General features: G+C 40.1%; 2 protein-coding genes across 4 annotated transcripts in view; both read left to right on the top strand.

The window, feature by feature from the left end:
• Positions 1–316: 316 nt before the first annotated feature.
• On the top strand, positions 317–9,716 carry LOC133450628 (gamma-glutamyl hydrolase). The gene is made up of 9 exons (XM_061729394.1): positions 317–562; positions 708–822; positions 1,025–1,075; positions 1,173–1,257; positions 2,172–2,310; positions 2,535–2,641; positions 2,983–3,076; positions 3,163–3,300; positions 8,839–9,716. The coding sequence occupies exons 1-9, from the start codon at positions 445–447 to the stop codon at positions 8,955–8,957; spliced, it is 966 nt and encodes a 321-aa protein (XP_061585378.1). The 5' UTR covers positions 317–444; the 3' UTR covers positions 8,958–9,716.
• Positions 9,717–11,572: 1,856 nt separating this feature from the next.
• rnf122 (ring finger protein 122) overlaps positions 11,573–26,061 on the top strand; it is a 31,305-nt gene continuing 16,816 nt past the window's right edge. For 2 of the 3 annotated variants that reach the window (XM_061730048.1, XM_061730047.1), the window contains exons 1-2: positions 11,573–11,939; positions 20,239–20,395. In XM_061730048.1, the coding sequence (XP_061586032.1) occupies positions 11,915–11,939; positions 20,239–20,395 (182 nt within the window). In that variant the 5' untranslated portion in view covers positions 11,573–11,914. Of the gene's footprint in view, positions 11,940–13,742; positions 13,788–20,238; positions 20,396–26,061 lie in introns of those variants that run through there. The other variant, XM_061730049.1, reaches the window with a different exon arrangement.

Here is a 26,061-nt window from a genome sequence, read left to right as displayed (position 1 = left end):
CCCTATTACAGCCGTCAGTGAAACAGAAAGTGGTTGCACGGTTCAGCGGTTCAGCTGCAAACCTCTACTCTCATTTTCACATGGATATTTGTCTGAATGTGAGCTGTGTGAGCACACAGCTGCCTTCTTTATTATGCCCTTGTGAAATCATTATGACCTTTATTGCAAAATTCAGCTGTAAAACATGAAATTGCATAATTTCCTGCACATCAAATGATAAAAAAGTCCAATCATCAGTTTATATTTACCTCAGCAGTGAACCCGCCTGACTGGTGAGTGCAGCACAGCAGTCATCACATGTACTGTAATCTGGGCATTTCTTACTTCCTCGTAGTGACTATATCCTCCTTCTAGTACGATATATACTCACGCCTGCTGCCGTGTTCATAACATTCGAACTCCAGCAGCTTTCCAGGACTAATTTACTGAATTTTCACAGAGAACATGTCTAGTTCAGCACGTTCACCATACCTGTACTTGCTTTTTGCGTGGTACTTCTGTTGCAGCAAATCTTTGCCGACTAGAATCAGTCAGGAGTCTGTGAATGACAGACCTGTGATTGGTAAGTAAAAAAAGGACAACATTGTGCTTATTTCAGTACACTGAGAGATACAGGGGCATGTATAAGTGAAACTAGAGGAAGTAACAACCTCTCTGTAACTGTGCTGCTGCTGGTTTATTTTGCTGTCTCTTTTCTGTTTTTGTAGGTATTTTAACTCAGATTGTTTCAGATGAATCCATGAAGCCATTTGGGAGCACTTACATACCTGCCTCCTATGTGAAATACGTAGAGTCTGGGGGCAGCAGAGTGATGCCAATCAGGTGATTCCTCTTGTACTTTATGATTATTAACAGGATGGTAACTGCAGCTTTTGATAAACAGCAAATAATGGCAGCCATTACAAATCCATCCAATGCCAAAATCAATGAGACAATGAACCTACTAAATAAAGCCTAAATAAAATATACAGCGTAACATCAGATACATGATGAGATAAATGAATAAAGCTGTGTTTTTCCACAGATTGACTCTTACCACAGCTGAGTATGAAAACATCTTCAAGAATATAAATGGGTGAGTACAAATGTATGTGAATGTAAATGTTCAGGAAAATGACACATATACTTTTATTAAGTATACTAATTGGATTTCCTGTGTGATGTCTATTCAGCCTGATTTTTATTGGTGGAGCTGCAGATTTGGAGACGTCAGACTTTGCCAGAGTGGCGAAGATTTTTTACAAGCTTGCTTTAGCGGTTTGTACAACATAAAGTTCCATTTGTTTTCTCTGTTTTCTGAACTTCAACTGTTAAGTCGCTGATGTCTGTGCTTACCTTTGAACCTTTCCTCCCAAACTCTCATTGCATCGTATTTATGACTTGACTCCTTAAAGGGACAGAAACCAGACCAAATTCAACTATATTATCTTCATATACTCAGGTTTACAGCTAATGGCATATTATTAAACAATGGAAACAGATTTGTAAAAGTCTAAAAGTCACGTCTGTCACAAAAAAAGAAATGTAAACTTTCAAATTTAGAAAGAACTACAAAAATCATACGGACACAGGCTGTGGTCACTTTATATGTTTAATTTCTTAATTTAATTAGCTTATAGAAGATTTGTATTATTATCATTTAATATAAACATTATTTTTCCATTTCGACAGTTGCTGACCTTTTTTTTTTTTTAAATATTAGGCTGTCACATGTTTTGTAAATTTTTGTGGTCTTTTGTGTGCCTCATTGAAGTTTTATAATGTTGATTTTGAATTCAGTTCTAATAGTTTTGTGTCTTTGAGTCACTTTGTGCATAATGTTGGTCTCATTCTTGTTGTTGTTTTTTTGCAGTTATATTGTGTCTCCTGGCAGTTTTTTTTAAATGTTAATTAGTTTTTAAATTTAATGGATTTGTTTTGTGTCTTTGTAGCTAGTTTTTGTTTGCATTTTTGTTTGTTTTGGGTATATACATGAAATTATATTTCTGAAAAGAGAAAATCAGAGCCCCGGGGTTTTTACCAGTTAGATTATACCAGTAATTTGTCCATCCATCTTTGGCAGAGTGAGTGTGATGTTATGATATAGCTTTACTTGTTAAGCTCATTGTGTTTTGGTCTGGTTTTAAAGTTTCAGGCACAAAAAGCAAAATGTGTGACTCTGTGTGTTCCAGGCCAATGATGCTGGGGACTTCTTCCCCATCTGGGGAACGTGCATGGGCATGCAGTTACTCACCGTACTGGTGGCCGGGGAAAACCTGCTGACAGACACCAAAGCTGAGAACCTAGCTTTGCCCCTCAACTTAACCACAGGTGAAAGCTTTCTGTGCTATTGTTGGTGTCTTTAAAATACTAGTTTTAAACACAAAAAGGTTTACCTTTTGGTTTGCATGAATTGGCACAAATGTATCAGCCACATCACAACACTTGGTGTCAGTAGAAGCAAGTTATTTGAGCTGAAGATTTTCAAAGTTAATATAAACATTTACATTTATATACAAAAACTGAACCTATTTACCTCTCCCTTCCTAACGCAGAGGCCTATTCCAGTAGGATGTTTCAGGGCTTTCCCGAGAAGCTCATCAAGGCTTTGACACAAGAACCGCTAACTGGAAATTTCCACCACTATGGAATAACAGTTGAGGTATTTCACTGGTGTTTCACTTCTGTTGATGGGTAGTTACTTCAAAATTCAGCTCTACTTTTCCTGGATCTTTTAAAAAAAATGTTTGCTTTAAAAAAAAATGTTTTGGTTGTTTTGGTCAAATTACCAGAACAATATATGGCATTCAGTTTCTCACCGTGGGGAGGCTGTACACTGTACCTTTAAAACTCATACAACATGCTCATATTCATTGATCCACATAAAGTAGTTCCAAACCTCTGATCTCCCATAGATTAGGCACATTATTGAAATAGCTTAATCCCAAGAGCACAGAATAGTCAATACAAGATGAAGAAAATCATAATATAATCTCATTCCAGACTTTCCATGAAAATGAAAAGCTGAGGAGTTTCTTCACCCTCCTGTCGACCAATGTCGCCACGAACGGGGCTCACTTTGTCTCCACCTTAGAAGGTAACAGAATTATTTGGATGTAAGCTTAACAAATTGTTGGTGTGCTGCAGAGTGGTGGTGACATAAACTGATTTTTTCCCTCTCAGGTATCAGGTATCCCTTCTACGGAGTGCAGTGGCACCCAGAGGTGAATCGTTTCCAGTGGGACAGGAAGCTTAACTTCCCTCATTCCCCTCACGCTGTTCAGTTATCGTCACTGCTGGCTGAGTTTTTTGTCAATGAAGGTGATGTGACAAATTTGATCAATTATTATGATTATTGATTGGAACATCCCAGCCAATATTTGTATGTGGGGGGTATTAACTGAGATTTAAGTGAGCTGAAAAATGGTGCCCACAAGGTGGTCGCATGCTGCTTTTGGATGGTTATGCACAGATATATGAGTGGTTGGTCCCAAGGGGGTTGTCTTGTGTGGGACCCACTTGAGTCAATCCAAGATGACTGCATAAGAGGGTTTTGAGCCTATTTATATATCACATGGGCCCCATATAAGAATGTTGGCTGGGATTAAGTGCTATTTCTTTGGTTGTGGAATGTGACATAGACAGAAACAGAATACACTTTTTTCATCATAAATGCGACTTTATATTATTTTATATTATATTTATATTATGATATTATATAAATATACAAAATAATATTTCATATATTTACACAATGAATCACTGGTGAACAGTGATGCATGTTTATTTGATTTAATGGTGCTTTAAATTCATTTTTAGATATAAAAGAGCATAACAGTGGTCACAAATTTTACAAGACAGATAACTGGCATCAATTGATAGGTGCTTTAACTGAAAATCCATCCATCCATCGATCCATCGTCCGCCGCTTATCTGTTCCCGGGTCGTGGGGGGCAGCAGCCTCAGCAGAGATGCCCAGACTTCCTTCACCCCAGACACTTCCTCCGGCTCATCCTCCAGCTCTTCCTCCAGGTTTTCCTCCAGCTCCTCCGAGGGGAGTCCGAGACGTTCCCAGGCCAGCCGAGAAACGTCTCTCCAGCGTGTCCTGGGTCTTCCCCGGGGTCTCCTCCCGGAGGGACATGCCTGGAACACCTCCCTAGGGAGGAGGGACATTCCTGGAACACCTCCCTAGGGAGGCGTCCAGGAGGATCCGGTACAGATGCCCAAGCCACCTCAGCTGACTCCTCTCAATGTGGAGGAGCAGCGGCTCGACTCCGAGTTCCTCCCGGGTGACCGAACTCCTCACCCTATCTCTAAGGGAGCGTCCAGCCACCCTGCGGAGGAAACTCATCTCGGCCGCTTGTATCCGCGATCTTGTCCTTTCGGTCACTACCCAAAGTTCATGACCATAGGTGAGGGTAGGGGCGTAGATTGACCGGTAAATCGAGAGCTTCGCCTTTCGACTCAGCTCCCTCTTCACCACGACGGTCCAGTACATCGACCGCATAACTGCGGACGCTGCACCGATCCGTCTGTCAATCTCCCGCTCCATCGTTACCTCGTAAACAAGACCCCGAGATATTTGAACTCCTCCACCTGAGGCAGGACTTCTCCACCCACCCGGAGAAGGCACGCCACCCTTTCCCGGTGGAGAACCATGGCCTCGGTCTTGGAGGTGCTGATTCTCATCCCTGCCGCGTTGCACTCGGCCTCAAACCGCCCCAGCAAATGCTGAAGGTCCCGGTCCGATGAAGCCAACAGGACAACATCGTCTGCAAAAAGCAGAGACGAAATCCTGTGGTTCCCAAACCGGTTCCCCTCCGGCCCCTGGCTGCGCCTAGAAATCCTGTCCATAAAAACTATGAACAGGATCGGTGACAAAGGGCAGCCCTGCCGGAGTCCAACATGCACCGGGAACAAGTCTGATCTACTGCCGGCAATGCGAACCAAACTCCTGCTCTGATCATACAGAGACCGGACAGCCCTTAACAGATGGCCCCGGACTCCATACTCACTCAGCACCCCCCACAGAATGGCACGAGGGACACGGTCAAATGCCTTCTCCAGATCCACAAAGCACATGTAGACTGGTTGGGCAAATTCCCATGAACCCTCGAGCACCCTGCGGAGGGTGTAGAGCTGGTCCAGCTGGTCCACGACCGGGACGAAAACCGCATTGTTCCTCCTGAATCCGAGGTTCAACTATCGGCCGTGTTCTCCTCTCCAGTACCCTGGCGTAGACTTTCCCGGGGAGGCTGAGAAGTGTGATCCCCCTATAGTTGGAACACACTCTCCGGTCCCCCTTTTTAAACAGAGGGACCACCACCCCGGTTTGCCACTCCAACGGTACTGTCCCCTTCCTCCATGCCAGGGGTTCTTAACCTTTCTGACCTTGGGGCCCAATTTTTTCAGTACAGAGTGGCCCGGGGCCCATTAAATATAAACACTGTATAGCAGGGGTATTCAACTTTAAGAGGTCCATTTAGAGAAAATTTACTCAAGCGAAGGTCCAGAACATCATAATATATATATATATATATATATATATATATATATATATATATATATATATATATATATATATATGTGTGTGTGTGTATATATATTCAAGTAGCCTCATAGTTGTATCAACATCTGCATCTGACTGTTATATTAAAAAAAGTACATATTTGCCAATTAACATGTTTAACTTGAATTAAACATATTTTTTTCTCTTAAAAATAAAGTAGATTTTATTTTATTTTTCAAATGCTATCTTATTTTATTTCTCTACCAGCAGTTTGAATTTCCCCTTTTCTTTGTTAATTGTCTCAACACATTTTTATACTAAATTAATATAAACACATCTTAACAATTTAAGGTTCAGGTTCAGGTTCTCATATGCATGTGGAGGTGCTCATTGATGAGCCTGAAACGATATTTAGTTTTAATTATGTTCACTGTGGAGAAAGCTGCTTCACAGCTGTATGTGGACCCAAACATGGGTGTTTTAAGATGCTCAGCTTATTTTTCTGTGACTTCAGTTCAGACTTGAGTGGATATGTTTGATGAAAAACTTTGTGTTTTGTTTCAGTGGCGTTTCACTTTCGCACTTTGAACGCCACGGTCTCTGAACGTATGAGACACTGGTTTTGTCCCAGTGGGAAGACTGAACAGGATGAATTTGTCCATTCCGGGTTGCATATTTAAAAATACAGCGAGGACAAAACTTAGTTTGATTTTACTTTGAGTTATTTACATTAATAAGTTGTCAGGACTCAGTGTGTCGGGTTCATCCGAGCCTGATCAGCTGTGACGGGCACAGCCCGCACCGCAGCTCTCTGGTCGTGCTGCAGCAGTTACTTTCCGATGCTTTTTCGAAAGCCCGAACAGTCCAGTCCAGCAGACACGACAGCCCACGCATCTACATCTACCATCCTTCAGCAGTAACGACGGAGCCCACCGCCCGAGCGGCAGCCTCAGCCGACCTCCCTGGCCGCGGGGACGCGTCGGGATAAAAGATCACGCCGTGCTCGCTCGCTCTGGGCGCAGACCCAATTAATCGATCCCTAATCTAAACCTACTCTGTGCAAAATGAAGGATTTTCTCTGTAAAGACACACCATTTCTCTTACTATTACACGTACAGCTAGCTGAGTGTCTTCTTCTCCTCATTTGGTTGGGAGTTGCTATGCAGTCCCGCGGCCCTCGCGGCCCACATGTACAAAACTGAATTTTTTTTGGCGGCCCACTAGATGGCGCTCGCGGCCCAAGTGTGGGCCGCGGCCCTATGGTTAAGAATCACTGCTCCATGCGATGTCGCAGAGGCATGTCAACCAAGACAGCCCTACGACATCCAGAGACTTGAGGTACTCAGGGCGAATCTCATCCACCCCCGGTGCCACTGAGGAGCTTACGAACCACCTCAGTGACCTCGGCTAGGGTGATGGATGAGCACGTCCCAGAGTCCCCACTCTCTGTTTCCTCAGTGGAAGGCATGTCAGTCGGGTTGAGGAGATCCTCGAAGTATTCCTTCCACCGTCCGACGATGTCCCCAGTCGAGGTCAACAGCTCCCCACCCACACCATAAACGGTGCCGGCAGAGTACTGCTTCCCCCTTCTGAGGCGCCGAACGGTCCGCCAGAATTTCCTCGAGGCCGACCGAAAGTCTTCCTCCATGGCCTCCCCGAACTCCTCCCAGACCCGGGTTTTTGCCTCCAGGACCGCCCGAGCTGCGGTTCGCTTGGCCTGCCGGTACCTATCTACTGCGTCAGGAGTCCCACAGGCCAACATAGCCCGGTAGGACTCCTTCTTCAGTCTGACGACATCCTGTACTTCTGGTGTCCACCACCGGGTTCTAGGATTGCCGGCACGACAGGCACCGGAGACCTTACGACCACAACTTCGAGCCGCCGCGTCGACAATGGAGGCAGAGAACATGGTCCACTCGGACTCGATGTCCCCCGCCTCCCCCGGGATCTGAGAGAAGCTCTCCCGTCGGTGGGAGTTGAAGATGTCCCTGACAGAGGGCTCGGCCAGATGTTCCCAACAGACCCTCACAATCCGTTTGGGTCTGCCCGGTCTGTCCAACCTCCTCCTCCGCCAGCGCATCCAACTCACCACCAGGTGGTGATCAGTTGACAGCTCAGCCCCTCTCTTCACCCGAGTGTCCAAGACATGCGGCCGAAGGTCAGATGAAACGACAACAAAGTCAATCATTGACCTCCGGCCTAGGGTGTCCTGGTGCCACGGGCACTGATGGACACCCTTATGCTTGAACATGGTGTTCGTTATGGACAAACTGTGACTAGCACAGAAGTCCAACAACAAAACACCGCTCGGGTTTAGATCGGGGAGGCCGTTCCTCCCAATCACGACTCTCCGGTTATCACTGTCATTGCCCACGTGAGCGTTGAAGTCCCCCAGTAGAACAATGGACTCCCCAGTTGGAGCACTATCAAGTACCCCTCCCAGGGACTCCAAGAACTTACTGAAAATGTAAGTTGAAATAATCTTTGGCAATTATAGACTCATATCTATTCAAACTAATGTTTAAATTGAGAAAAAGAGTAATCCTATTGCATTGTGGGGCATGGCAGCCATGTTGGTAGCTAAGGAAGTAAACAATGAACAAGTCAGGAGAAGTTCCTCGAAAATAAACAGAAACCAAAAAAACATGGAAAGAAAATATATAATAAATTAGTTTAGGTTATCAACTGAAGAAAGTTATTTGTAAAAGATGGAGCTTTTAAAGGTTTTTGATCCACCTGCAACCCCAAAGACTGCACTGTTGATCACATCTACATCTACTGAAACACTGAACATGTTTTCTTATCTTGAGCAGCTCGGGAGGTACAAATATTGAGTAACATGCAATTTTCAAGGAATGGCTGCAGAATAAAACAAAGATTCAGGCCAATAAGTGAAGCTGGTGTCAAACATGTCTTCATTTGTCTATATATTTAACATTTGTTCTCAAATTCTCAAATGAAGGCACCAGCTAAAAGTTTGGACAACCTAAATCATTTGAAATGAATTGGTAGGTGTGCCTAAACCTTTCATTAGTGCTGCATATCAAAATATACTGAACATACATTTACAAAAACATGTTTAATCATACAATATAAACAGCCAGAAATGCAATGAAATTGCGAGGTGAAATAAAGAGGACTCCTAAATTAACAAAAGAGAATGGAACAACAATAAAAAAATACATTTGCAGAAATTCTATCAAAAATTCTATTAACATTTAAGCCAGTTATGCCATGTAATACATATTCCACGTTTAACATGTCTACATCCTGTTCTGACCCACATTTCCTTATTTAGGCGTGAACTGTATATTACTGTATTCCAAATTTATCTTCTGTGTTTTCTTTAGGAAGAAGAAGTTTACATCATTTTATCAATCCTGAGGAAGAAGCCTCCTCACTGATTTACTCCTACACGCCTGTCTACGCCCGAAACTTCACTTCTTACGAGCAACTCTATTTCTTCTGAGATCAGTTGCTGACTATGTGTGTGTGTGTGGCTTTACTTATACAATGCAACACTTTTTATTCAAAATGCGTTTGTTTTAATAGTAGAAAGTTTGTCTGTTAATGTTTCCAGATGCAGAGTGAAATGTTATTACACTGAGCAATTCATGATTCTGTATTATTAGCATTACAGAGGAACTTCTGAATATTAATTTTGTAAAACATCTGATGGTATTTTAATGAAACGTACGCCATGTATATATATTTTTGATGATCTTTTCCTTTTGTCACATAAAGCAAGTAAATATGTCACTAAACCGTGTCACCTCAAGTAATTAAGGTGTTTGCCCTGTTGTTATGGAAATTTATTATTTAGATTTATATTTTTCTGAACACTTTAAGGACTTCTCAATCTGGCTTCATTCATGAGACTGAAAGTTAAGTGTTCGTGAAGACAACGCTTTAACAACATCATTGTTGTGTCCAGCCATTATCTCCAAGGTCACAATGAACTTTCACTCTGATTCATTCATTTATTATTTTCCTGCCAAGGGTTTGTCCCTGGCAGCATGTACTCATGTAGGAAGAGTATTATTATTGTATTCTTTACTAAAACCTACAAGTGCCATCATTTTTCTTTTAGTTCAGATAATTAGAGCTAATTATTAGGTACACTACAACTTGATCCCTACTGATTAATAAGATGGTTGGCTAGCTTTTATTTTTTTAAATAAATGCATGTTTCGGGATTTCTCCCTCAAATAAAAGCTCTCTTAGAATATTCCCATCTGACTTTAGTTCATTGTGAACCTCTCTAAACATCAGACCAGACTCTGCTTCTGCTTGCCGTTGTTTGCTAAACTAATTCATAACAATCTTGTGCATGGTATTTGGCCTACAAAAACACTGCAGCAACATTTCCATCGATAAAAAGCAAACAATAAAAAGAAAACATTGTTGTGTACATGTCTTACTTAATGTGAATAAAATACAGAATCACTGATATAAACAGTTCTTTGTTAACTTTGTTGATATAAGTAACAGACGTGGTGGATTCCGATATCAGGATAGGTTTCAGGGCTTTCCCTTTCACTTTCAGAGTGGGATTTGTGACCTCAGGGCACGATCCAGTTCAAACTTCCCACTCGGAACTCAAAAGTTTCAGCTTCAGAATACAAATTTAACTCATTACTATTCCAGAAATAGACATATCCCTCAATAAACACCAATCAAAATTAAATTTGCACTGATTGCAGTTTTCTCTGCTTTTTCCTCCTTATATTTTGGCCAGTTCTGATTCTCTTTGCTATAATCATGTATACAAGCAAAGGCAAGTTTATTTCTATTGCGCAATTTAACAACAAGGTGATTCAAAGCGCTTTACAAAGACATTAAAACATAAATAAAAAGCATGATTTAAAATTTAAACAAAAAAGAAAGAAAACTTCAGTAACTTCAGATCCATCCATCCATCCATCCATCCATCCATCCATCCATCCATCCATCCATCCATCCATCCATCCATCCATCCATCCATCCATCCATCCATCCATCCATCCATCCATCCATCCATCCATCCATCCATCCTAGCCTAATATACATATTATACTGTACGCCAAAACCTCCAGACACAGACAGTTTCTTCCCCCAAGCTGTTGCTCTGATGAACTCTCATCACTCATAGTCTCAGAGAAATCAATCACTGTGCAATAATAATAATAATAATAATAATAATAATAATAATAATAACCACAATCATATGCTGTAACAATGCACTTTTCAATAAACATGTCTACCTCATACTGCTGCACCTTTCACTTTAAAAAAAAAATTGTATATACCGTATGTTAATAAGAGCCATTTGTTTATTTACTGTACAGTGAGCGAAATAACCAGAGTCAAATTCCCTGTCTGGCATGTTCAAACGTGGCTAATAAACCTGATTCTGATTTTGATTCTGATTCAGATATTTTTGAATTGATCTGAAAAGTAAAAAAGAAAACTACATTAGGCACAAACTAATCAATATAACACGGAAAAATGACCAGAAAGTGACACTGAAGTGAAAAAAACGACATTCAGAATCATGCAAAAGACACAAAAACAACAAACAAAAGAAAATGGGAAGCTTCACATTTGAAAATATACCCCCCCCAACCCCCCACCACCCCGCGCCAAAAAAACAATAATAATTATTTTTCATTGATTTGTGGTAGTATCCTTTCCTATCCAGGAGGGTGGGTGGATTATTCTCTTTCTTCATAGGTTTTAATTTTTTCGGGGGTGTGGGGGGGGGGTCTTTACCGTCTGTGCCAAGGGGCCCAGCTCTGGTAATCCGTCTCTGCCAGCGGGTCCAGCAAAGCCGTCACCAGCACATGCAGCAGCCAGCGGGCCGCGGATTGGCCGGCGCGCCCGTCAGTGAAGCCTGAATTATGGTCCCGCGTCAAGTCGACGGCGTAGGGTACGCGGCGGTAACGCGGAACCATAAATCAGCGTTGACGCGCTGCGGGGCGGGCGGAGGGAAGCGGAGCCCAGTGCTCTGGTGTATCTATGGTCTGCCCCCCCACCTCCTCCTCCACCTCCTCCTCCTCCTCCGCCTCCTCCTCCTCCGCCTCTCTTTCACACAGATGCTGCTACCGCTACGAGGTCAGTGTCATGCCACCTATTAATAAAAGCAGAGCCGGACTGAGCAGGCACAGCCAGCAGAAGGAGCGGGGGGGAATCCACATCACCATTCCTGCTGCCGGAGTCCGCAGCGCGCAAATAATGTTACCCGACAAAGCTGCAAGTTTCCGATAAAAAAAAGACAAAAAAGAGACGCCCTTTGTGCACATTTTTTTTTTTTAGTCGCATTCCACGATCTTGTCACAGGTGCTTTTCCTCGGGCTCACCTTTCCCCCTGGTCCTCCCTCCATCAAGTGCGGAGTGTTGGTAAACACGGATCTGATCCCGGCGGCGAGGACTCCCTCTGGTGCATTGATGCACCCGTTTCAGTGGTGTAACGGTGAGAAGGCGTTTCATACTATCACATCTGTGCCTTTGTTAGGCCTTTGTGGCATATAGTGTCCAGTACAGCCTGGCATTCCACTGCCATACATTGTAAAACCAGTGTTGTTGTTTTTTTTATCCCTGAAATTGAACACGTCCATCAAGAGAAATGACAAACTGGTGCCTCTTTGGTGAAAGGAAAACAAAAACTACTCCGTTATAATGCATGTGTATTGCATTATTGATGCTTTATAAGCAGGGTGTAAACGTTTAATAAACGGTTAAAAGGGCAACACATTCAAGGTGTATCAAGTCATGTACAAATATATGTATTTTATCTGTGGTGTTAATGTGTTTACCGACAAAAATACTCACATACAAGTCAAAAGCCACAGGATATTAAGTAATGAGGCAGAAAAAAAATGTTTGATTAATACTTAAAAATGCATACATTTAATTCCAGCTACATTTTAATAGTAGAAATGTAATTTAGCATAAAATAAAGACAACTTCGCAAAGAAATCAGTGCATCACCCTAAATGCAGCTTCTTCTATGTGGGGATTTCTTTTTTTCAAATATGTGAGCAAACTAAACAAAATATGAGAGTAATCTAAAACTGCAGCATGTGAGAGTTAGCTCATAGAACGATTATCTGTGGCCTTGCAAATTGTATGATGTATGGCAAACCATGAATGAGTTGAACATTTTCAGCTTTTTAGTGGCACTTAGAGTGACCTCTGTTAACTATTACTCACTTGTCAGTCGTGTTTTGAGTTAAAACTTTTATTGACCGAATGGTTGTTGTTTGTATTAATTTGCAGAATATGGACGTCCTCTATCAAAAGAATCTTTTATTTTCAGTCTGGAGTCATTTGAAAGGAGAGCCACACAAGGCCATCATTGTGCTGTCTGTGTAACGTTTTGACTCTCTTCTGTAATCTTGTTTGCACCACTAAGTGTATCTACACTCTATCCCTTTCAACTGTTAATGTAGACAGCTTATCTTTGAAAGGCAAAAAAGCCCAAACAACTTCTCCGTCCATGGTTGAAACTGCTCTTTGCCTCTGTAGCTGTCACGCTCAGATAAAACAATCCCCTTTATGGCAGGGAAATGGTGTCGGTGCCTCACGTTGATGGGGGAAACCCGGTGAAAATGATGGATTGGTGGTCTTTTTCCTTCAGCTTTATGTGTTTGAATGCAGCAGCCTCGTTTGTGGACTGGTGGTGGTGTTCAGACAAGAACAATTACCCCCTTTGTGTAGCTCAACTCTAGTGCTATTCATAGTACACACACACACACACATACGCACACACAAATGCATAGTTATTCTCTGTTCAGAAAAATGAAGAATCAGGCAGCCGCAGCTCAGCATCCGCCCTACATGTCACTGTCTTTGTAATGGTTTTCTCCAGTGTGTATTCCTGACACATGTAGATCTTTCATGCATGTGATGGGGGAGTTTTGGATCCAGCCTACTCTCTTCCTGAGAGCGGTGGCAGCCATGCAGGCAGGCTCGAGTGTTTTCTCTGATGTGAAGTCTTGAATATTTGATGGGAAGTTCTGCTTTTAGCGCAAGCAGCAGCAGAGGCAGCTTTGTGTGAAATCGGCATATATAGGACAAAGACCCCACCAGTCATCTCGTCTCAGGGAAACATCCACAGTTGAGGTGTTTTACAGCTCCGCCAAATCACAGAGGGACTTCCCTGCCTCTCTGAACAACAGCACGAGAATCTGTCTGACACAGATTTTCTTTGTCCTCAAAACGGCAACTTCAGCTTACAAGCTTTCGTCCCTTCTCTCTGCATTTTCTAACTGTAGGTACCATGGCGAAGGAGCTGCCCCGCCAGAGAGCTAATATGTAGGTCAGTGGTCATGCAAGGTTCCATCCAAAGCAAGATTACCACATTTAACTATCTCGATTTTTCACGCACGCAAAGATGTAGCAGGAATACACACCCGTCCACCCATGAAGACAGTTGTGAGGAACATGCTCAAAGACTGGAATTTATATGACCCAGATTTGGTTTGGGAGCCTGCAGCAGCTTCACAGGTGATTTGTGCCATCAGCTGTGCAGTGACATGAATACAGAAACAGTTATACACTCCCCCTCCTTTGGCTGGGTGCGTCTCCTTTGTCTTCACATGAACTATGTGAGGCAGATTGTTTGAGTCAGGAAACAATGATGGAGAAAATGAGGTCAACATGTCTGTTTGTTTGTATGCACATCCTCACGTGTGTCAAACTGTGGACACTGAGGTCATTTCCACAATGATATTCTGGGAAACATCGGATCTAATGCAGTGGACATTAAATTTCATTAGATTTAAAAAATAATAATTTTCAGCTTGTAATCTTTTACTGCTTTGATGAAGAAACAAAAATCCAAATTAATGTGTAAAAAAAAACAAAAACAAAACCCCTCAGTTGTTGGAATAAAAACGCTGCATTTGAAAATGTCCTTAAATAGTAGGACACAAGTATTATCAAAAAGTAATTTTGTAGAAATAGGCTCAATGTGACTCACTGAGTGTGACATGAAAAGCTTTTTAGCCCCTTTGACATTAACATATATGTGACATTTACAGCTGTAGGTGTTTGAACAGAAACTAGTTTCATTTAAAATTCAAGAAACATCCTTGTTTGAGATGAGGCTCAGTAAAAATAAATTACAGGTCGAATCAGAAAAACTGAAAACAAAACTATCTGAACATCAAGTTTATAGTTGTGAATATGTGTGTGGATGCAGTGGGATTTTATTCAGGTTTTCTACAGCTGAGCAGAATAACCACAACTGCATTAAAGGTGTTGTGTGCTGCATTATACTGTAGCTTTGACCTGGCTGGAGTCCTCACAGTCGATCCTATGGGCTGACATTGACTCACTGCTGATAAACGTATACAAACTAATGTACAGTGGGGAGAACAAGTATTTGATACACTGCCGATTTTGCAGGTTTTCCCACTTGAAAAGCATGTAGAAGTCTGTAATTTTTATCATAGGTACTCTTCAACTGTGAGTGACAGAATCTAAAAAAAAATATCCAGAAAATCACATTGTATGATTTTTAAGTACCGGTAATTAATTTGCATTTTATTGCATGACATAAGTATTTGATACATCAGAAAAACAGAACTTAATATTTGGTACAGAAACCTTTGTTTGCAATTACAGAGATCAGACGTTTCCTGTAGTTCTTGACCAGGTTTGCACACACTGCAGCAGGGATTTTGGTCCACTCCTCCATACAGATCTTCTCCAGATCCTTCAGGTTTCGGGGCTGTCGCTGGGCAATACGGACTTTCAGCTCCCTCCAAAGATTTTCTATTGGGTTCAGGTCTGGAGACTGGCTAGGCCACTCCAGGACCTTGAAATGCTTCTTACGGAGCCACTCCTTAGTTGCCCTGGCTGTGTGTTTCGGGTCTTACTGGTTGCCAGGTGATCAAATACTTATGTCATGCAATAAAATGCAAATTAATTACTTAAAAATCATACAATGCTATTTTCTGGATTTTTTTTTTTTAGATTCCATCACTCACAGTTGAAGAGTACCTATGATAAAAATTACAGACTTCTACATGCTTTTCAAGTGGGAAAACCTGAAAAATTGGCAGTGTATCAAATACTTGTTCTCCCCACTGTATGGATGCTAAGAATCAAGAGAGTACATTTTTCTTCAGCTATAAAATGTTCTGTTTGGTAAATGTCATTGTTCAATTTTATTTTTAACCGAAAGAAAACAACAAAAAACCCAAACAAAAGTAATCAGAATCAATTCATAGTCATAAGATGTTCAATGAAACTGAGAGCAAACCTTGAACAGTGCAACATCAAGAAAAGCTAATAAACAATCTGTAAAAGCACCCTTTAAAGTAGGGCTTTAAAAAAAACAAACTCAAATTGATAGTATAGTTGTTTAAATATTAATTTATGTAATAGGCTGTCTAGTATTTGTTTTAGTACTCTCAGACATCATTGTTGCTTCCAGCCAAAGTGTGATGAACGAGTTGAACAGCTGGCCCTGTGATGTGCTGGCTCACGGTTTCAAGTATCAATCGCCCCCACACTGGTTATGCTCACCAAGATATATATATATATATGTATATATAAAGATAAAATAGACACAGGCCCAAAATGGGTATCTTATATTGATCAACCATGTGGGCGAACATAAGCTGGATGTGTTTGTGGCGCCGAGCACAATCTGCTTTTGGAAGAAATATGTATGTTTTTAAAGAGCGCAAAACAAAACAAATGGAGTTAATCTGCCTTTAATCAATGAATGTAGAACCAGATTTGAAGGTCCAGATAGCAACCCACATGGGGAATTAAAAATAGACCACCCTCTTATCATATGGCACCACTGCTCAATCCCATATAAGGGGTATGATACTATTTTTCCTTTTCCCTGTTATATGTTACTTCTTTACAACCAGCTGGGACATTTAAAAGATACATTTTTTTCAAAAGTTAATGATACCCAAAAAAGGAGTAAGTTCAAATGCTTCACAATTGTACATGAACCTGCAGTGATGTATTTTTGTCACACCCCTTTTGGAAGTGAAAGTAATAATAGAAATACTGTCCCTGAATGCTTGTTATGGATTTTTATGTTGAGGGAGAGCTTTTCCAATGCTGATCCACATTTGTCCTCACCATTAATTGATTTCTCTGTAATCATTCCTCTGGATTGTGACCTTACCTGGACCATCGCAGACTTTTGACTTCCAATCACATACTTTGCTGGTATTTTCTGTGGGTTTTGACATATTAACAAAATTACGTTGTTTTTTATTTTTTTTAATTTCAATGTTTGGTATTCTGTTTAGCTTCATTTTTTCTTGTTTTGTGAAAGCTTACTTTTTCTCATGCCCTCATGCAATGTGATAATAATAATAATAATAATAATAATAATAATAATAATAATAATAATAATAATAATAATAATAATAATAATAATAATAATAATTATTATTATTATTATTATTATTATTATTTTTTTTTTTGCAACCAGTGTCCGAATTGTTGCTTTCTCCCCTGGCAGTTCAGTCTTAATCTCTGCCCCTCCTATTTTTATGTATGGATTTCTGCTTTGATTTTCGCTCCAACTGTGTAGCTTTATTAGTTAGAAAGTAAAGTGTTAAATGTTTAGCTTGTATCCTGCTAACCCTTGGCCAGTGAAGCCTGAGCACCGATCCTCGTTTACCCTAAAACCATGACACAGCCATGTCTGTGCTTGCTGAAGTCTAATTTTGCAAATGTTAAATGTGTACCTCCCCTAAATTATTAAAAAAGCTAAATGTAATGGCATGGCAGAAAAAGCTTTGACAAAATATGAAGACTGTATTGCAAGGGCAGTCTTATGAATGGTTTTTCTCTGAAAGAGTAAAACTTTTAACTCAGTGTTTGCAAAGTCCTGGCAACAGCCTTCAATCATGTGCTTTTATTATAGTTTCATTTATGATGCTGATTAAAGACGAGGACCGCGCTTTGATGCCTCTGATAATGACCGCTTCTCTCTGAAAGAAGCAGTGGAACTTGGAAGCGCAGCCATTGATGTGTTTTGATTAGTAGAGATTCTCTGCTCATTCAGAGCGAGTGGAACCAAGCAGCGGGAAGTATTGATCTTCTCATTCTGCAGTTTTCTCTTTGAGGAGGGAGAAACATCACAAATGTCAGTGTGTTGCCTCCAGGAGTGACTAGAAATACCAGGATTGATTAAAAAACAAAAAAAAACAAAAAAAAAGAAGCACTACAAGAAAACAAAAGTCATTACAGGGAAATAAAACCATTAAATGTCTCCATCCATCCGTCGCCATTAATCCATCCATCCATCCCTTTGTCGATCTGTCCATCTGCCTGTTCATCTGTCCATCAGTATTCCTGGCTGTCCAACCCTCCGGCTTTAACATCCACCTAAAACATGCAGCCATTCATTCATTTGTCCACCTGCATGTCTACATCCAGTGGCGTCACCAGGGGGTGGCCAAGGGTGGCCACGGCCCCCCCTACAAATTTGCTGGCCTCCCCACTGGCCACCCCTACGGAAGAGTATTAGGGCCAGGCAGGAGAAAAATAAAGATAATATTTTAGAGGAAGAAGATTTTTTTTTCATTATGCACTTCGGGAAAAAAGTCGAAATGTCGAGAAAAAAGTCAAAATGTCAAGGAAAAAGTCGAGATGTAGATATTAATGTTGAAGTAGAATTTCGAGAAAAAAGATGAAATGTATTTCAACTTTATTCTCGAAATTTCACCTTTATTCACAAAATTGTATTTCAACATTAATCTCAACATTTCGACTTTTTTCTCGACATTTTGACTTTTTTCTCGAAGTGCACAATAAAAAAAAATCTTCCCCTCTCAAATATTTTTTCTCTTGCATGGCCCTAATACTCTTCCGTAATAAACCCAAGTATATCAGTAGGCGTTTTTTTAAGTATTTCTGAGCCCTTATACTACAACAGTATAATAAAATCCTGTAATGACGGCTTTTAGTTTTGGTGTCCACCCCAAGAATTTAAGTGGCCCCATCTGGCCCCCCCTATGAAACATTTTTGGAGGCGCCCCTGTCTACATCCAACTGATTGTCCACCAGTTTGCCATCCATCCTTCACTATGAACATCCAGTCATGCCAGTCCTCCATGCATTCATCATTAGTCTGATGAGCTCCACCATATTCATTGTAACCAACTGTTCATCCCTCACTCTGTTTTACCATCCCTCATTCCATATATTTATTCTCCTAGTTGTCTTCCTGTTTGTCTATCCATCCATCATCTCTTCCTTCAGCCATCCACCCATCACTAGCCACATACATCGGTATTTTGGCAGCGACCTGATCTCACAACCGAATGAATTATAGCTTTGCTGGTCTGAACCACAAAATGTTGCGGTTTCACAGCGACTGCTCAAAAATGGGATTCTTTCTTTTTCTACGTCATGATACAAACATTCAGCATCTTGCTGCATTCTGTTGTTAGCACCACAATTCATGAAAAATACATGTTCAACACTTTTGACCGGGCCACAGATGTTAATAATGAAGAAGGAGGAGTGGTTGGAGACATTAGTCCCAGCTTGACACCCATCCCATACACCATTTTACACTCGCTTCTCATCTCACTTTTCAGACTCAACACAGTAATGACGAAAAAGAAAATGAAACAGTGAATGAGTAAAAATGGAAAAACCTACCGACCGTCTCAGCCTTCAACTGCCTTTCATTTGCTAGTTCTTTTTGTCAGACAAATAATTTAGTTTTTTTAAGGCTTTTTTTAAATGTTTTTTAATAACCTAACACAGGTGACTCTGATGAAGGTGAAAGGATTGCTGAAACATCTCAGCTAATTAAAAATACCTAAATTATTTGTCTGACAAAAAGAACTAGCAAATTAATTTATAATCCAGAGACTAAATGGACTTTATTAATTAATCTTCCTTGTTACCATCCTAATCAGAGGAATGTTTCCTCTTCCGACTGCAGTACATCTCGTTTTAGCTCTGATTCACTATCATTCTCCAGGTCAGCGTGACCCTGATCTCACAAAGCCCCCTCTCACAACCAGATACTGACCTACCATTACTCACACTAACACACAAAACACAACACTCTGTACCTACTGTTTGATACCAGCGCTTTCAGGATTTAACGGTTTAGATACTAAATCAGAAACCAGATGAGAGATAGGCCATGGTAGGCGTTATGACGTTATGGAGATGATGTAAAAAAAACAAAACACGTAGGAGTGTTAAGGTTCAAAGCAATTAGAGTGGACAAAGAAGGCGATAACAATGGGAATATCCTGTCTTTTCATATCGTTCCTCCAAGAATGTCTCTGCAGTGGTGGAGTATATGTATCATTAATATCTTGATACAAAAATCCAACAGAATTGATGTGGGATTTTAGATTGCCATTTTAGTTTTTGAAAATGCACTTTCCAACAGTCAGAGTGTGAGAAATGTAAGTCTTTACAACTGAATTCACTATTATCTTTCCGTTTTATGTGCTGCTGTTACTCTTGCTGTCCATTTCAATTGCTTTTTAACGGCACTGACACCATATTGCCTGGATACAGCATTAAAATTATTTTACACGTACAAGTACGTTACAAATGACTAATTCTATCCTCTAGCATTTTGCAACTGCAGACCTTCAGCTGCTCAGGAATACTGGATAAAAGAGATGTGTTTACATTTGCATCCATTTGTGATTTGAGACATATTCCTTTGAGATGTATTTTTCTTTTTCTTTGCACGGTGCTATGTCCTTCCTGTAAATATGTCTTGAAATCTTCCCTCCGTCTCTGTTTAGGGTGCTTCTGTGGTCTGGGACTGGTTTACTCCAACAAGTCGTGCACCATGCCACCCATCACCTTCCAGGACCTGCCTCTCAACATCTATATGGTCATCTTTGGGACAGGGATCTTTGTCTTCATCCTGAGCCTCATCTTCTGCTGTTATTTCATCAGGTGAAGGGCAACACAAGCACAATGGAGCTGTTTTAAATTAATAATAAGGACCGTTTACTCTACTCAACGGTGAATAGGCCATCAAAACGGCCTTAGAGCGGATCTTGTTGCCAGATTTATCTCTGCCTGGTTATCAAAGTGGGGGTGGGGGGTGCTGTTTGTAAAGCGGCTCACAATGAAAATAAGAGCAACATCTTATCAAATTTTTTAAAGACACTTAGCACATTTACAACAATATTTGTTAGCTTAGAAAAATACTAAATACACAAATGTAAATATTAAATGTTACACTTAAATGCCACATGTTAAATCTAAATGCTGAATCTAAATCAAAGTGTTGAATAGAACTCTTTATATTTTTATTGAACATTTACCTACATGTAATATTTATAAATATTAAATCTAAATGTTAAATCTAAATCTGAATGTTGAATCCAATCCTAATGTTTTGGGTGAAGCTAAATATTGAGCTAACTGGTAACTGGTTACTGGAAGTACCAAATAAAAAGCCCAAAGATGTCAGACTGTGTTTATAGAATCAAATGGTTTTAAAAACTTTAGCGAGACCTATTGCTAAAGCAGGAAATTGATTTGTAGAAATTTTTCCAAAACATGTTTATCTCGGTTTGCTTGTTAGCTGAGCTTTGATGTCATTGAGTACACACGTACACAGCTGTTCCATTCACATAAAGACATGCGTCTTTGCGTTGCCCAAAGTACTCCCCTTAGTTGTGCTTGCCAAGTATGAACCCACGTACACAAGTCCAGACTTGGCATACTTGGAACTGAGCAACATCCTGTTGCTTGCTACAGTACATTCTTTTGACACCACAAAGGCCCGAACCCCCCATAGAGACACCAGAAACTCAAACTACATGTCAATTAATATTTTTTCCAAACAGACGATAATGTATGTCCATGTGTTAATTTCTCCAGATAATGGTTTCAATTCGTTTTTTTGATTCTATAAACACAGTCTGACCAACCCAAACTTTTATTTTGTTACTTCCTGTTACCAGCAGTGGGCATTAGCATATTAACAAAATATTTAGTTTCACCCAAGTGCCAACCATCTTACTTCTGTATTGAGGTTCATGCAAAACTAAGATTTGTTGCAGTTCCTCGACTGGCCAATAGAAATTGGCTCCAAAAGCGAGTCAATCTCCATTGACTCCAATGTTAAAATGTCCAACTTTAGAGCAGAAATAAACACATTTACAGCTTGGTTCAAAAAGCTGTTTTGGTTTTAGTCATTTGATTTCACATCCATGACAACTCTGAGGGGGGTGAATGGTTTGGTACCATGCCAGGAGAGTTTATGTACAGCATTAAATGCATTTTTAGTATGATTGATTGACAGTCTGCTTGGCCGATGGCCATCCGCAACCAACCGTTTGTATTAACCCAACCACGGGGGAAACGTGACAGTAATCTTTGATTTCACAGTTGAGTCAACATATGAAACACTATATTCCGATGTAAAAGTCTGACGGCAGCTCTGCAGATATTTTAGCAGGTTTCGGCTGAAATAGATTGGTGTAAAGGTAACTTTGATTCACATACGGTGGGTGTGTTTCCGTCGCCTTCTGAAGCATCATGGCTGCTCCCCGTTGAAAAACCATAGACCGTGTATAACAAAAACGAGCTTCAAAACTCTTTCAGAAACCAATGGGTCACGTGACCTGATGCTTCATCCATTGTTTTATGCAGTCAATGGTTTCACCCTCCTCCAATTTACATTTATATTTAACATTTATATTTAGATTGAGATTTAACATTTAGATTTAATATTTATATGTAACATTTAGATTTGTATTTTAATGTAGAATTCAATAATGATAATATATTTTGCATTTAGATTTAACATTCAGGTGTAACATTAAATATTTAGATATAACTATTTAGTACATTTTTAAGTTAACAAATATTGTGGTCAGTTTGCTAAAACATTATTTATTTTATTTATGTTTATTTGATATGGACATAGCAATTACATTGGACAAACCAGATGCATTGTTTAAGTGTTTTAGCACAAGTGCTAATTCGCAACACTTGTCCATAGACAGCTTTTGAAAAGAATAGAGAGCAATACAATATTAAGATAACAAGAATGGAAAAAATAAAAATAAAAATAATAAAATAAATAAATGAAAAATGAAAAAAACAAACAAACAACAAAACAATTGGGAAGGAAATCAAATAAATACAAACAATTTTCAATTAGAAACATAAAAAGACAACAAAGCAAGCAGTCAACAGGTTAAGAACTATTCATGTGTACACTGCTGATTAGATTTTAACCACTGTTTGAGTCCTTTGTTAAAAGCTTTTGTATTGGTCTCTAATTTTAACTCAGTGGGTAGAGAGTTCCAAAGTGTTGCCCCCTTTACAGAGAGAGCAGACTGGCAGAAAGGCATGACTTTCAAAATTTCACACCTTATTTGAAGCCAATTGTGACAAAATGTTTGCTGTTATTTTTCAGCATTAGCCACTTTACAAACATCTCCCCATACAGACATGACTTCCTATTCCCAGTCCAAACTAAGAAACCATGTGTTAGAAGATCCCTGTCATTCAGCAGCTTCTCTGTTGGTCTTCTGATTTGGGGTTGTAGAGTTCCTCCTCTGTGATGCACAAACATGACTAATCCTATGATGATCCATCAAAGAGTAGTTGAGATATTTCACAGAAAGAAAAAAAACATACATTCAGGGGATGAATAGATTCTTACATTTTCATCCTCCTTGGTCCTCAAACGTCGGGACACATTATGTCTAAGTGTAGGCAAGACACACAGGGTGGGTGGGAGGCAGAAAAAAAGAGGAGCACATTGACCTCTTCTGCTGTTGACTGTGAACTCCCTGATGAGCACGAGGGGCATATGTGTCTAAAGGATGTGAGGCAACAGGAAGCTGGCTGTAACAATGTGTGTGGACAGCAGTGAGCTCAGAATAAACACAGACTAAATAGCACGCAGTGACACAACACAGAAATCTTCGCATAGGAAGGTTTGCAGAGAACAAAACCACCACCGGGAAAAAAAAACAGCACCTGCAGGAGGCTTTGTTTTTGATCGTGAGCTCGCTTCAGATGACTCGGCATCTGTGTTTGGCAAATGAGCCAGTGTTTCATTATGTGTCACGCTATTTTTATGCTTTGATTGTAAAATCGTGTTCAAATGGAAACAAAATGCTGCACAGTTTATGTCATTTGTGTCTGTCAGGTGGAAACATATGAGAGCAGTGGGGCTGTTTAGTAGCTTCAAGGTGTCCAGCAGCTTTGTAGCTCCCGAGGCTTGAGCTGATTGAATTCTAGTGAAAAAAAGATTATATTTTTTCAGTTTGACAAACTCTAAATACTATTTGTGAGAAGACTACTGTCCGTACAGGAGGGACTTTATTTGTGAATGGAAAAGCTTAACCAGGGAGAATGGTCCCCATGTGCATTATTATGGTCCCCTAAGGACAGAGCTGTAATAAACACACATCCATCCCTCCACACTCATTCAGGGAACTGCTAAACACACAACTGCTGCTGCAAGCAGGAACAGCCACTTAGGTCCTTGATATGTCCTGCAACAGAAACATTTCCCTTATTACTAAATAATAGACATTCATAACGCTAGTATTTCTGACACTATCATCATTTTGCACTATCATGGAGCTACAGCTGATACTCTTTTTCTTTCTTCTTTTCTTAATGAAAAATGAACCACACTGCATGCATGCTGTTTTGCAAACATGTGGGCTTGCACAAAGCACTTTTTTGTTTCATTAAACCACTTCATTGACCTTAATTTCTTTCTGCGTTGCTCCCAGAGTCAAAATAACATTGAACGTCTGTCTTTTTAGCCAGCAGGAAAAGAAAGCCTTCAAAGTGATTGTCCGAAACAGAAATTTGATCATGAACTTAATCATCAGATAAGAATGTGACAGTAAAAGATGGAAAACAGACATCAGCTTAAACAGGACTTTTTTTTTTTTTACATTACCTTGAAGCATAAAAGCATAAACATGTCTTAGTGTTGAGTGATCAATGAATGGTTTCTTTGACCTGAGCTCTGCCAGTAAATTACATCTCCCTTGTTTCTCTCTAAGTGCTCTCCTCTGAATCACAACCCCTGAGTCACTTCCTTTGGCTCCATTAACAAGCTGAATGCGGTCCTGGGCAGAAGTGTCGTTATGAATTCATTTATAGAACCAGTGATTCATCAGACCGAACAGTGACTGAAGGTTCTCTGGTGGGGGTTTGCTTCCTATTGTCTCACTCGGGCTCTCTCTCAAAATCCCGTCTGAGTGTGGGATGTTGGGTTTTCACTTGACAATGATAGACATTTGACTTATGCCAGTATTCCTTCACAATTCTTAATAATAAACAGAAATCATATAGTTTAGGGCAGGGGTATTCAACTAGATTCGGCCGGGGGCCACATCTGCAAAACAACTGTATGGAGAGGGCCGCACAATTTGAAAATGTGGGGGTTTTCAAAATGTATTTTGCACTCAAAGACGATGACTTATGTAAATATAATACATTTGTATTATACATTTGAATATATCTAGTTTACATATGAATTATGTATTAATTGTGTCCAGATTTAGTAATTGTGAATGTTAAATATAATATTCAGATAAAGAAATATTATTTTGAATGCAAGTTCATTTTGAAACCATGCATTGAGCAAACTTAATGAAGTTGATATTGACCTACTTTTAATAAAACACGCCATAATGACAAAGCACCACTTTCCACCAAGATTTCCTTATTTGAATATTATATAAAGCATTGAGCACAACCATTTTAGTCCATAGTAGCCAGTTATAAAAATATTATAAAAAAAAAAAAAAAAAAAATTTCAAGAAACACCCTCTTTTTTGAAATATGACCGGGGGCCACATAAAAGCTCCTGGCGGGCCGCATGTGGCCCGCGGGCCGCCAATTGAATAGCCCTGGTTTAGGGATACCATGATCACACGATACCATAATATCTCAAAGTGGAGATGAACGCAAGCTCTCTTTGATATTCAAGTCCTAAATTAACATAAAATATCTGCTCACTTTTAATTTTTAAGCAGGCAACACTCAAAAATGTTCATGAGGGCCATAAAAGACTGGAAAACAAAACAAAAAACATCTGGTTGAACGTCTCACAGGAAATTAGTTCATCACCCCGGTAAAGCTGTATGCCTGAATAGTTCAACAATTTAGAAACAGTGTTGCTCAGTGTAAAAAGTGATAAGGATTTTGTCATCTACAGTACGTTATATAATAAAACGATTGAATAGAAATCCCTGTATACAAGATTCAAGGTTAGAGAGTAGTTTTGAATGGGTGTGATTTTCAGGCTCCGAGGCAGCGCTGCATCTAAAACAGGCCTGACCCGGTTGTGGAAATCACTCTGCTGGTTGAAGGGCACGTCTGACAATCATTGTCATTGAGCAAAGTTTGCTGCTTCCTCCACAAAGGCAAAGTAAAACTTTAATATGCAGAGTAAGTAAGATGCAGAAGTAAGATGCAGAAATTCCACTGGCTTTTCCGGACCGAGTCTCATGATTGTCTAATGAATCAAAGTGTCACATTTCTGGAAATCATGACAGCTGCATCCTCTGGACTAAAAAGGAAGTGGGCAATCTAACATACAGATAATTAGAACATTCGTCCTACTA

The sequence above is a fragment of the Cololabis saira genome, chromosome 9 (assembly GCF_033807715.1).
Source record: "Cololabis saira isolate AMF1-May2022 chromosome 9, fColSai1.1, whole genome shotgun sequence".
Classification (NCBI taxonomy): Eukaryota; Metazoa; Chordata; class Actinopteri; order Beloniformes; family Belonidae; genus Cololabis; species Cololabis saira.
The sequence above is the reverse complement of the archived record's forward strand: the minus strand, read 5'-3'. Positions and strand labels throughout refer to the sequence as shown.

Excerpts from the sequence above, each read along its gene's own strand:
- LOC133450628 (XM_061729394.1), top strand. The coding sequence starts at position 445 with ATGTCTAGTTCAGCACGTTCACCATACCTGTACTTGCTTTTTGCGTGG. Across the intron at positions 563-707 it reads GAATGACAGACCTGTGATTG|GTATTTTAACTCAGATTGTT; the intron begins GTAAGTAAAAAA and ends CTGTTTTTGTAG. Across the intron at positions 823-1,024 it reads AGCAGAGTGATGCCAATCAG|ATTGACTCTTACCACAGCTG; the intron begins GTGATTCCTCTT and ends GTTTTTCCACAG.